At 47.0% G+C, this 14199-nt stretch overlaps 1 protein-coding gene across 10 annotated transcripts in view; it reads left to right on the forward strand.

Annotated features, from left to right (window-relative positions):
* The window catches only part of LOC128691825 (uncharacterized), a 1033854-nt gene extending 1021325 nt beyond the window's left edge, over positions 1-12529 (forward strand). For 5 of the 10 annotated variants that reach the window (XM_070101049.1, XM_070101047.1, XM_070101050.1 and 2 more), the window contains one exon: positions 10916-12529. In XM_070101049.1, coding sequence (XP_069957150.1) covers positions 10916-11029 — 114 coding nt within the window. In that variant the 3' untranslated portion in view covers positions 11030-12529. Of the gene's footprint in view, positions 1-5284; positions 6553-10915 lie in introns of all 10 variants that reach the window. The other 5 variants (XM_070101041.1, XM_070101042.1, XM_070101048.1 and 2 more) reach the window with 3 other exon arrangements.
* The last annotated feature ends 1670 nt before the right edge of the window (positions 12530-14199 follow it).

Raw genomic sequence — 14199 nt, forward strand, 5'->3', positions numbered from 1 at the left:
AAAGACTCCCAGGTGTTGCACATATGTCTTTTGAACCCTCCACAGTGTTGCCAGACTGCCCACACATCAATAATATCTGGTTATTGCCAATATGATTAAAAGTAATCCTTGTAAAGGTCGCAGGAAAGTAATTACCTATTGGTGATTACCTTTCGGATTGTGCTAGTGAAGAGTGGTGTGGAGTCCAGCTCATGGTATTAAATGGAAAGACTGTTCTTGCTGGTATTACCGATGGTAAACAATAATATTTATAATAATATGTATTTCTACAAGTACATGTACAAGGTATACACTCCTAGCCGACATCAGTGATTTACTATATAGAAAGTCTCTGGTTATGCAGAGCATCTCTGGCAAATTAGGTCAGTTTTGTCCCAGGATGCGACCCACACCAGTCCACTAACATCCAGGTGCTCATTTTACGGCTAAGTGAATATGGACAAGTTGATGGCAAATTGATGAATAAAATGCATGTTTGTTGATGAATGGTTCAGAGAACCGACAAGACGATGTATTAAATACTTGTTCAACACTGGTATCTTTGTGGACACGTTTCGCCACGATTCTTCGCTGTAACACACAGAATTGTTGCAAAATGTTTTCACAGTAAAGATATCCAAGTGTTGCACAAGCGTCTAATTTTCAAGATACATGTTAAAGATCTTGGCAGAAATGAACGGGATGTGTTGTACAGGTTTTCACACACTTCTCTCGGTATTCCTGGTGATATTCCATTTTGTTTGATGTCTGTGGTGTGTCAGTCTTCTGTAAGACGTACACGTGTGTGTGTGTGTGTGTGTGTGTGTGTGTGTGTGTGTGTGTGTGTGTGTGTGTGTGTACTCAGTTGAGGTTACAGGGGTCGAGTCCAAGCTCCTGGCCCCGCCTCTTCACTGGTCGCTACTAGGTCACTCTCCCTGAATCGTGAGCTTTATCATACCTCTGCTTAAAGCTATGTTTGGATCCTGCCTCCACTATATCGCTTCCCAAACTATTCCACTTACTGACTACTCTGTGGCTGAAGAAATACTTCCTAACATCCCTGTGATTCATCTGTGTCTTCAACTTCCAACTGTGTCCTCTTGTTGCTGTGTCTCATCTCTGGAACATCCTGTCTTTGTCCACCTTGTCAATTCCTCTCAGTATTTTGTATGTCTTTATCATGTCCCCCCTATCTCTCCTGTCCTCCAGTGTCGTCAGGTTGATTTCCCTTAACCTCTTCTCGTAGGACATACCTCTTAGCTCTGGAACTAGTCTTGTTGCGAACCTTTGCACTTTCTCTAGTTTCTTTACGTGCTTGGCTAGGTGTGGGAACCAAACTGGTGCCGCATACTCCAATATGGGCCTAACGTACACGGTGTACAGGGTCCTAAACGATTCCTTATTAAGATGTCGGAATGCTGTTCTGAGGTTTGCCAGGCGCCCATATGCTGCAGCAGTTATTTGGTTGATGTGCGCTTCAGGAGATGTGCCTGGTATACTCACCCCAAGATCTTTTTCCTCGAGTGAGGTTTGTAGTCTCTGGCCCCTTGGACTGTACTCCGTCTGCGGTGTGTACTAACCTATGTGGTTACAGAGGTCGAGTCTTAGCTCCTAGCCCCGCCCCTTCGCTGATCTCTACTAGCGTGTGTGTGTGTGTGTGTGTGTGTGTACTCACCTATTTGTACTCGCCTATTTGTGGTTGCAGGGGTCGAGTCACAGCTCCTGGCCCCGCCTCTTCGCTGATTGCTACTAGGTCCTCTCTCTCCCTGCCCCATGAGCTCTATCATACCTCGCCTTAAAACTATGTATGGTTCCTGCCTCCACCACATCACTTTCTAGGCTATTCCATGGCCTGACTACTCTATGACTGAAGAAATACTTCCTAACATCCCTTTGATTCATCTGAGTCTTCAACTTCCAATTGTGACCTCTTGTGTCTGTGTCCCATCTCTGGAACATCCCGTCTTTGTCCACCTCGTCTATTCCGCGCAGTATTTTATATGTCGTTATCATGTCTCCCCTGACCCTCCTGGCCTCCAGTGTCGTCAGGCCGATTTCCCTCAACCTTTCTTCATAGGACAATCCCCGTAGCTCTGGGACTAGTCTTGTTGCAAACCTTTGCACTTTCTCTAATTTCTTGACGTGCTTGACTAGGTGTGGATTCCAAACTGGTGCTGCATACTCCAGTATGGGCCTGACGTAGATGGTGTACAGAGTCTTAAACGAATCCTTACTGAGGTATCGGAACGCTATCCGTAGGTTTGCCAGGCGCCCGTATGCTGCAGCAGTTATCTGATTGATGTGCGCCTCAGGAGATATGCTCGGTGTTATACTCACCCCCAGATCTTTTTCCTTGAGTGAGGTTTGCAGTCTTTGGCCATCTAAACTATATTGTGTGTGCGGTCTTCTTTGCCCTTCCCCAATCTTCATAACTTTGCATTTGGCAGGGTTAAATTCAAGGAGCCAGTTGCTGGACCAGGCTTGTAGCCTGTCCAGATCTCTTTGTAGTCCTGCCTGATCCTCGTCCGATTCGATTCTTCTCATTAACTTCACATCGTCTGCAAACAAGGACACTTCTGAGTCTATCCCTTCCGTTATGTCGTTCACGTATACCAAGAACAGCACAGGTCCTAGGACTGACCCCTGTGGAACCCCGCTTGTCACAGGCGCCCACTCTGACACCTCGTCGCGTACCATGACTCGTTGTTGCCTCCCTGTCAGATATTCTCTGATCCATTGCAGTGCCTTTCCTGTTATGTGTGCCTGGTCCTCTAGCTTTTGCAGTAACCTCTTGTGAGGAACTGTGTCGAAAGCCTTCTTGCAGTCCAAAAATACGCAGTCGATCCACCCCTCTCTCTCTTGTCTTCTGTCACCTTGTCATAAAACTAGTAGGTTTGTGACACAGGATTTTCCTTCCCTGAAACCGTGCTGGTTGTCAATTATACACTTGTTTGTGTGTGTGTGTGTGTGTGTGTGTGTGTGTGTGTGTGTGTGGGGGGGGGGGGTTTCGTGTCTTCAGTATATTGTTGTTATTGTTGTTGTTCTTATAGATAGATTTAATTGCTTGTCTGGCGGGGGTCAGCAAGCAGGTGGTTGAACAGGTGATGGCCAGGTAAACAGGTGACCTTGTTTGTGTCCAAGTCTGTCTAGCGTGTGTTTCAGAGGCTAATTAACTTCCAGATACTTAGTTCTCGGCACAGATAATCATTGGGGATGATAGTAATCACCAGACGAGCCTGGCCTATGGCCGGGTTCCGAGAGTAGTAAAACTCTTGAAATTCATCGAAGGTGAGGTATACAGGCAGCACTTCCGCTACGCTGTCTCTACAGGCTAAACAATAAAATTCACCCGTAGGCCTACAGGCAACAGCCTGTAGGCTCTGTTGCGTGGCTAGAAGAGCGCTTGGAGAATCCATCAGCCTGGGTTTCGAACCCTGGACCTGTCGGGTGTGAGTCGGGCAGCTGCTTACCCGAATGGGGATCTGTGATGTACGTTTGATGGATTTCCAGAATTTTTCTAATCCCGCAGCCTGATCCTGGGCCAGGCTTGTCTGGTCAGCCAGGCTGTTGCTGCTGGTGGCAGCAAGGGAGCGAAGGAAGAATGAACAAGAGAATGAAGGAAAGTAAGAAGAATAAATATAGGAAGGAAGGGAGGGAGGGAGGGAAGAAAGGAGAATAGATGGAAAGGGGAAGAAGAATAGAGGAGAGAGGAAGGGAGGGATAAAGGAGAGTAGAGGAGACAATGGGTGAACTTTAGCGATTTTTTTTTTTTTGCTAACAGAGGAAAATTTTCTCTGTTTCTGGGTACAAGTCAAACAGAGGTCGCAACAGAAATAACAACAGGAGCAGGACAGCCGAAGCAGCGGCGACAGAGGCGATAATAACACACACAAAAGCAGCATTCACAACAGATGGAGGACAGCTGATGCAGCAACAGAAGTAGCGGCAACAGATGCAGCAGCAACAGAAGCGGCAGGAACAGATGCAGCAGCAACAGATGCAGCAGCAGGAATAACAGAAGCATGACAACCGAAGCAGTAGATAGAGATGCATAAACAACAGCAGTAACAATAACAACAGAAATCAGCAACAGACACGAAACCAGCAGCAACAGCAATAACAAGAGAAACAGCAGCTGAAGCAGAAGCAACAGTAGATAAGACCAGTTCCTCGGATCAAGAGCCTTTTACTAGCATCAAGGCACCCTTTTTGAGGGGCCTTTAATGAACAGCAAAACAATGTTCTCGTTAAGCCTGTCGACTACACGTTAAAACTATCACTACACGTTCAAACATATCACCTACACATTAAGCCTATCAACTATATTAAACCTGTCACTTACACGAGGGTCATTAAGGCGGTATGTCACCTGTTCACTCTGCTCCTTGCGGGTTTAGTGTTTATTTTCGAATATGTTGGCATGTCTATTCAAGGCACTAGTCCTCCCCCTCCTCCCCCAGTGTTCAGGGTACTTGTTACTATCGATTATTCAGATATAAGGGGACTGACCCACTGATTGCTTGCGACTACATGGAGGATAACTTGAAGGACGTTTCCTGGGGTCCACGCTCCCTCTGCCCGGTCCCAGACCAGGCCTCATGGTGGATGTAGGCTTGATTAGCCAGGCTGTTACTGCTGGCCGCACGCAGTCCAACGTACGAACCACAGCCCGGCTGATCAGGAACTTGAGGAACTTGTCCAGTTCTCTCTTGAAGACAGCCAGATGTTTGTTGGTAATTCCTCTTATGAACATAGGACGTTGAAGAGTCGGGGACCTCTGACACTCATCTAGTTCTCTCTTAGTGCTTTTTAGAGGAGGTGTTTTACATCGTCTGCCAAGTCTCTTGTTGTCATACTGAGTGATCTCAGTGTTCAGGTTTGGGGACAGTCCCTCCAGGATTTTCCCGAGCCGTTAGTCAGGAAGCCTGGTCTGGGACCGTACCGCTGGGGTGATCACTGAAACCATGAGAAATTGTGTGGTGATACCGAGATGATGTACAGTCCAGTGCCACGAGTGATTTGAAACCATGACCAGTGAAGAGGTACTGTTGGACACGTAGCACTGGGTTCTTGTTAGGATTGTGGAGACGATGGTATAGGGGGTACAGGCCGCTGCCTGCAACCATCTGGCTTTGAGAATAGAAGAATTCTCGAACCCTGAATGACCCTTACGGGCTTAACGCCTAATTTGATGATGATCTCTAACGCTGAAGCCATGAATCGTTCTTAATGAGATACAAATCCTTGAGTTAATATCCTGGATTACCATTATTTTAGCATCTTATAATGATTTACCTTGTTTCAGTGCACATTGATAAGACCCTGCTGGAGCGCACATGTACACCTTCAGAAACTAAGTGTGCAAAGTGGTACGAGAAAGAAAAGTGTAAGTGTCAGTAGGAAAGTGTGAGAAGTGGTAAAAGAGGACCTAGAAATTCTTTCAAATTTTTGGTATTGCTTTTATGAAAAAAAGACCTTAACAGGCTTTTTATCCCAGGTCAGGGACTTCAAGACTCTTGATTCCAGGCTAGAGCCTTCAACAAGAGGTCTTAGGTTTGATTCATCAAGTCAGACCTCGAGGCTGAGACTAGAGGACCTAGGAATTGTCTGAAAACCGTGTTTGGTTTCAGGAAGAGCATCCCCATGGTCTCTAAAACCAGGGACTTCAAGACTCCTGCTGCAAGAAATGGTCTTATGTCTGCTAACTCAAGAGTCAGACCTCGAGGTGAGACTAGAAGACCCAGTAGAGAGTAGGTGATGCCATGAATAGGTGAGAGGGCTACCCAAGTCACCATGTTGATGATAGTGCTGGTGATCCTGGCACTGTGGGTCACCGCTGCCTGGCTGGTGCACTCGAAGTTGACCCCCAAGGCACTTTCCACTAGTGCCAACACCAGTGCCAGCACTCCCACCTGCGCTTCTCCCACCCATGGTACTACCATCCCTATTATTACCATCGCTACCACCACTACCACTATCCCTAGTGACAACACAGGTGGCAGTAGCGTCGTCCCTTCCATCACCAGTGATGGCAGCAACCATTGCTCCAATGCCATCACATGGACCATCGGCAACAATGCCGCCAGCAGCTGTCACTCCTCGTCTCCCGGGGAACAAGACAGGGAGCAGACGCGCCGTCAGAGATTACTCAGGAAGAGACAGAGACTTATCTCTCGTCTCTACGATCTCAACCAAGACGCTGATGAGATCTTGAAGCTGTACTTCACCAGTAGTAGTCCACCTAGCAACGCTTCCTCGCGTCCCACTTCACGCTCCACTTCTCGGGATCGCGACTCCGGCACCTACAGGCTTCTAGGCGTCACGACGCGACGGGAGAGCGGGACGGGACGCTCCCTGGACCTCCCGACGCTGCGACGTCGCAGTGAACCTGTTCCTCTCACTTCCGGCGTTCCTTCGGCTAGGGCAGAAGCGGCTCGTGGTCGTATCTCCCTCGGTGAAGATGTGCCAAGGCTTCCCGTCGCAGTGCGGCCGAGCGACACGACCAGTCTGGGATCTAGCGACGACTCTGGCTTGGGCGTGGAGGTCTCGGACCCACCAACTGGTCTACCTGAGGTTGGCTAAAGCACTCTTGGTGTGCCTGTAGTTAACATTAATTTTCCTGTACCTACATGACTAACCAAGTCCAGGAGAAAAAATGTACCTTAAATTTTTTCTATTAATTTTCTAATGACTTTCTATTAATTTTCTAATGACTTTTTCTTGATTTTCTAATGACTAGTGATTTTCTAATAACTTTCTATCGATTTTCTAATACTTTTTAGTTATTTTCTAATGACTTTCTATTGATATTCTAATGACTTTGAATTTTTTGCATTGATTTTCTAATAACTTTCTAGTTACTTTGTTACTTTCTAATTACTTTCAATTGATTTTCTAATTAATTTCTAATGGTTTTCTAACAAAAGTAAGATTTTCCTCGTGTCTAGTGGCTCCGAATACAGTGTTTGTCTAACATTTTTAATAAGAGGTACAAAAATTTTATCTTACAAATTCACTAATGTAATCCTCGGTAATAGAATTACTAGTTACATTAATCCTTCCTTATCTAAAAGGAGGCTAAGAACGAAATAGGATTGAAGAGTTTCGCTCGTAGGATTTTGAGATCAATGGTATAAAGTACCAACACGATGGAAAAATAGACACAAACGGAGTATAATGCGATCCTTTGACTACGTTTCGCCCACACGATGGACTTATCAAGTCACAGACATATCTTGATAAGGCAGACCTGTTTGTGACTGGATGAAACTTACTATGTGGGCGAAATGTAGTCAGTAAAGGATTGCATTATACCGGGTTGGTGTGTATTTTCCCATGGTAGGATTTGGTCAGGAAAATACGAAATTCTGTCCTGGAGAGATTTTTGGTCACAGGACCCACTCAGGTGAGCTTTTGGTCATGAGACCCAAAACTGGTGAGCGTTTGGTCCTGAAATGTTTTCAATAAAGGTGTACTAAGTGAATGTGTTAGTGGTGATTTCACTTAAGTTGTCAGTCATCATCTGCCTTGATGGATATGATATAAGGTGGTCAGTCCCTCAGCCTTAATAGGTAATCAGTCCCTCAGCCTTAATAGGTTGTGATCAGTCCCCCAGTCTTGCTAGCAGGCGCTGATAGGTGGTGGTCAGTCCCTCAGTCTTGGTAGGTGGTGGTCAGTCCTTCAGTCTTGATAGGTGGTATTCAGTCCCTCAGTCTTGATTTGTGGTGTTCAGTCCCTCAGTCTTGCTAGCAGGTGGTCAGTCCCTCAGTTTTGCTAGCAGGTAGTCAGTCCCACCTGTCTGCCTTACAAGGCACTCTGAGGACTTGTAGTGTTGCGAGGCGTGAGGACTCCTGCTTGGTATTCCCAGGCAGTGCTCGTCCAGCCATACGCAAAATACGCAACTTTGGCAAGTGTGATGGAGTTATTGACAAACTTTCTGGGTAAGGCAGTGGGGAGAGGGTGAGAACATTGCTTCAAACTCAGTTAACCAAGTAAATGATAGCTGTTGCTTGCTTAAGTGTGTGTGTTTGTGTACTCGCCTAATTGTGGTCGCAGGGGTCGATTCATAGCTCTTGGCTCAGCCTCTTCATTAGTCGCTACTATGTCACTCCATCCCTCCATCAGTTTTTTTTGTGTGTTGAGCTTTTGATTGGTAGATGAATAAGACACTTTAGCAACATTTGGATCAATTGTGGAGACGTTTCACCAGCCAAAGGCTTCATCAGTCCAGTAAAGAGAATAGAAGGCGGAGGGACTGACCACCACCACCTGCCAGGACTGAGGGACTGACCACCACCACCTGCCAAGACTGAGGGACTGACCACCACCACCTGTCAAGACTGAGGGACTGACTACCACCACCTATCAAGACTGAGGGACTGACCACCACCTATCAAGACTGAGAGACTGATCACCACCTATCGAGACTGAGGGGCTGACCACCACCTGTCAGGACTGAGGGACTGGCCACCACTTGTCAAGACTGAGGGACTGACCACCATCACCTTCCAAGACTGAGGGACTGACCACCACCTGTCAGGACTGAGGGACTGACCACCACCTATCAAGACTGAGGGACTGACCACCACCTGTCAGGACTGAGGTACTGACCCCCACCTGTCAGGACTGAGGTACTGACCCCCACCTGTCAGGACTGAGGTACTGACCCCCACCTGTCAGGACTGAGGTACTGACCACCACCTGTCAGGACTGAGGTACTGACCACCACCTGTCAGGACTGAGGTACTGACCACCACCTGTCAGGACTGAGGTACTGACCACCACCACCTGTCAGGACTGAGGTACTGACCACCACCTGTCAGGACTGAGGTACTGACCACCACCTGTCAGGACTGAGGTACTGACCACCACCTGTCAGGACTGAGGTACTGACCACCACCTGTCAGGACTGAGGTACTGACCACCACCTGTCAGGACTGAGGTACTGACCACCACCTGTCAGGACTGAGGTACTGACCACATCACCTGTCAGGACTGAGGTACTGACCACCACCTGTCAGGACTGAGGTACTGACCACCACCTGTCAGGACTGAGGTACTGACCACCACCTGTCAGGACTGAGGTACTGACCACCACCTGTCAGGACTGAGGTACTGACCACCACCTGTCAGGACTGAGGTACTGACCACCACCTGTCAGGACTGAGGTACTGACCACCACCTGTCAGGACTGAGGTACTGACCACCACCTGTCAGGACTGAGGTACTGACCACCACCTGTCAGGACTGAGGTACTGACCACCACCTGTCAGGACTGAGGTACTGACCACCACCTGTCAGGACTGAGGTACTGACCACCACCTGTCAGGACTGAGGTACTGACCACCACCTGTCAGGACTGAGGTACTGACCACCACCTGTCAGGACTGAGGTACTGACCACCACCTGTCAGGACTGAGGTACTGACCACCACCTGTCAGGACTGAGGTACTGACCACCACCTGTCAGGACTGAGGTACTGACCACCACCTGTCAGGACTGAGGTACTGACCACCACCTGTCAGGACTGAGGTACTGACCACCACCTGTCAGGACTGAGGTACTGACCACCACCTGTCAGGACTGAGGTACTGACCACCACCTGTCAGGACTGAGGTACTGACCACCACCTGTCAGGACTGAGGTACTGACCACCACCTGTCAGGACTGAGGTACTGACCACCACCTGTCAGGACTGAGGTACTGACCACCACCTGTCAGGACTGAGGTACTGACCACCACCTGTCAGGACTGAGGTACTGACCACCACCTGTCAGGACTGAGGTACTGACCACCACCTGTCAGGACTGAGGTACTGACCACCACCTGTCAGGACTGAGGTACTGACCACCACCTGTCAGGACTGAGGTACTGACCACCACCTGTCAGGACTGAGGTACTGACCACCACCTGTCAGGACTGAGGTCCTGACCACCACCTGTCAGGACTGAGGTACTGACCACCACCTGTCAGGACTGAGGTACTGACCACCACCTGTCAGGACTGAGGTACTGACCACCACCTGTCAGGACTGAGGGACTGACCACCACCTATCAAGACTGAGGGACTGACCACCACCTATCAAGACTGAGGGACTGACCACCACCTATCAAGACTGAGGGACTGACCACCACCTGTCAGGACTGAGGTACTGACCACCACCTGTCAGGACTGAGGTACTGACCACCACCTGTCAGGACTGAGGTACTGACCACCACCTGTCAGGACTGAGGTACTGACCACCACCTGTCAGGACTGAGGTACTGACCACCACCTATCAAGACTGAGGTACTGACCACCACCTATCAAGACTGAGGGACTGACCACCACCTGTCAGGACTACTGACCACCAAGACTGAGGGACTGACCACCACCTATCAAGACTGAGGGACTGACCACCACCTATCAAGACTGAGGGACTGACCACCACCTATCAAGACTGAACTGACCACCACCTATGACTGAGGGACTGACCACCACCTATCAAGACTGAGGGACTGACCACCACCTATCAAGACTGAGGGACTGACCACCACCACCTATCAAGACTGAGGGACTGACCACCCCCACCTATCAAGACTGAGGGACTGACCACCACCTATCAAGACTGAGGGACTGACCACCACCTATCAAGACTGAGGGACTGACCACCACCTATCAAGACTGAGAGGACTGACCACCACCACCAGTCAATACTGATACCCCTGGTCAAGCCACCCCTGGTTTACCAGTACTGGCTTTTCACTCCATTTTAACCTAACATTGAAACTCTTTTTCCTTGGAATTCTAAAAGAATTTTGAAAAAATAAACTAGAAATTACCAATTATATTTTTTGTGTGTTAATGTAGAATGTACTTTATTTTTTGTTTTTCTTTTTTTTTAGTTGCTTTGTTTATGAGTTGTTTTATTTGGTTTTTGTTTTTGTTTTCCTTGCAGCCAACGATATTCGGGACGGTAGCTGACGACCACAGCCCCAGAGACAACACCACTAAGAGGGTAAGTCTTACACTTGTTTTAACACGTGTTAAGCACCTGTTTAAGCAGTTTTAAACACTTGCTTTAAGCATCTTTTTAAACACGTTTTAAACACCTTTTTAAACATGTTGAAGCACGTTTTAAACACTTGTTTAAATGTTGGGAGGGTTCGTGAAGATGTGATGGAGTTAAGCACACTTGTTTGATGGTAACACATTAGCAGAGTGTGAAAGGGGGAGCCCAGCCTTGCCGTGTTGCCTTGTCGTAGACCTATGGGTGGGGTGAGGAGGAGACCGGGAGCGCAGCGCTCACATGCGGCATCACGTGACATCACACAAGCTAGTCACTGAGCCTAGCAAGGGGTCAACTATGTAAAACATATGGATGATACTATGATACTCAGATAACATATACATATACATATACAGGGGATCAGCAACTATGCTGACAGCTCAGTCATGTTACATATGTCGTCTCGACATACAATACTGTCCTATAGGCTGAACAGGCAGGTGTCTCTGGGCTGATTCTATACAATAGCAAAGACATACGTAACTTAAAACTAATGGATGGTATCGTAATACATTACGAATTATAAGAACAAATCAGTGTAATAAAGGATGGAATTGATGGATCGATCTGTATTCATGCACTCTACGGATTCTGAGGAAGATGTATATATTTACAAAGGTGAAAGTAATTAACAGCAAAGGAAGACCAGGCGCACTGAGGTCATACTGCTAAATTCTCAGAATTCGGAGGGAACATGAACACAAAAAAAAAAAATTCTGAAAACTGATCAGCTAATAACAAACAAACAGTTGACGACTTCATTCATCTTGGACATCTAATTATACAGGCTATGTACATTTAAACCCAACTCTGTGAGGGTAAGATTTACATATGCAGAATGGTTATCATCTTTGGGAGGATCAAATTCTTTTGTAGTGGCTAACACATGCCTTGACTGAGGGAGATCTGAACGAGTATCTACAAAAGATACAGCTACACTCACTAGTGACTGGTATACTCTTCTGCTAGGAGTACCCAACTCGGCAGTTCGATACAGTAATTCTTGACTCATGACAAAGTCACTAATGGGTGCTGGTGGCTTCACAGTCAGAACAAGATCTTCCTGGAGCAGGAATTGAATCACACCAGACCACATAGGATCGGTTCTTTCTTACTGGAGGAATGAACAAACTCGGTGGAGTGGATGACTCTCCCCGGTAGAAAAAATTAACACTAACATGAAATATAAGCAAGGGAGAAAGATCTATCTCTCACGGCAAGCACAGGGGAAAAGAAATGAACACGGTCGACAATGCTTGTATTCATTCTGAGTCGTACACAGTGACACGAGGTATCAGCTATAAAGAGACTGCTCTTATAAATGTTAACATGTGAAGATTACTCAAGAAACAACTTTGCACACTGCACAGATTACTGTCAACAAGGATAGTATCACCATCTGGAACACTAGGAACAAAACAACCACTCAAGTGAGTACACTAGCTACAGAAACGTCTTTCTGCAACGGCTTGTGACATCAGCAAGAGATGGCTTTACTAGTTTCAAGTAGTGCAAGAAAGGTATAAAATACCGACAATATGAAAGTTAAGACACATGTGCAACATCTGGATATCTTTATTGTAGTAGACGTTTCGCCATCCAGTGGCTTTATCAATACAGATTCTAGGACATAATAGGAAGACAGTAGAACTATATACAAAAGATGAGGTAATCAGTCCCTCGGCCTTGGAGTTAGTGTTCACAGCATCGTGGTGGAGGAGAGTCTGGAGCAAAGGCAAGAAGACTGGCGCTTTTTATAGGCGTCAGTGAATGGGACGGGCAGCAGACGAGGGCTGTCACTGGTAGGTGGGATTCCCCAGTGGAAGTAGGTCCTTCCCAAAGAGATGGGTTAGTTGCAGCAAGCCGTGAAGAAGGTCTTGTAGATGTCCTCTGAACCAAGATTCCATGATGTTGCAGTGTCTGACAAGTTGTGCAAGAAAGGTATAAAATACCGACAATATGAAAGTTAAGACACATGTGCAACATCTGGATATCTTTATTGTAGTAGACGTTTCGCCATCCAGTGGCTTTATCAATACAGATTCTAGGACATAATAGGAAGACAGTAGAACTATATACAAAAGATGAGGTAATCAGTCCCTCGGCCTTGGAGTTAGTGTTCACAGCATCGTGGTGGAGGAGAGTCTGGAGCAAAGGCAAGAAGACTGGCGCTTTTTATAGGCGTCAGTGAATGGGACGGGCAGCAGACGAGGGCTGTCACTGGTAGGTGGGATTCCCCAGTGGAAGTAGGTCCTTCCCAAAGAGATGGGTTAGTTGCAGCAAGCCGTGAAGAAGGTCTTGTAGATGTCCTCTGAACCAAGATTCCATGATGTTGCAGTGTCTGACAAGTTGTGCAAGAAAGGTATAAAATACCCGTCCCATTCACTGACGCCTATAAAAAGCGCCAGTCTTCTTGCCTTTGCTCCAGACTCTCCTCCACCACGATGCTGTGAACACTAACTCCAAGGCCGAGGGACTGATTACCTCATCTTTTGTATATAGTTCTACTGTCTTCCTATTATGTCCTAGAATCTGTATTGATAAAGCCACTGGATGGCGAAACGTCTACTACAATAAAGATATCCAGATGTTGCACATGTGTCTTAACTTTCATATTGTCGGTATTTTATACCTTTCTTGCACAACTTGTCAGACACTGCAACATCATGGAATCTTGGTTCAGAGGACATCTACAAGACCTTCTTCACGGCTTGCTGCAACTAACCCATCTCTTTGGGAAGGACCTACTTCCACTGGGGAATCCCACCTACCAGTGACAGCCCTCGTCTGCTGCCCGTCCCATTCACTGACGCCTATAAAAAGCGCCAGTCTTCTTGCCTTTGCTCCAGACTCTCCTCCACCACGATGCTGTGAACACTAACTCCAAGGCCGAGGGACTGATTACCTCATCTTTTGTATATAGTTCTACTGTCTTCCTATTATGTCCTAGAATCTGTATTGATAAAGCCACTGGATGGCGAAACGTCTACTACAATAAAGATATCCAGATGTTGCACATGTGTCTTAACTTTCATATTGTCGGTATTTTATACCTTTCTTGCACAACTTGTCAGACACTGCAACATCATGGAATCTTGGTTCAGAGGACATCTACAAGACCTTCTTCACGGCTTGCTGCAACTAACCCATCTCTTTGGGAAGGACCTACTTCC

The sequence above is a fragment of the Cherax quadricarinatus genome, chromosome 75 (assembly GCF_038502225.1).
Source record: "Cherax quadricarinatus isolate ZL_2023a chromosome 75, ASM3850222v1, whole genome shotgun sequence".
Lineage (NCBI taxonomy): Eukaryota > Metazoa > Arthropoda > Malacostraca > Decapoda > Parastacidae > Cherax > Cherax quadricarinatus.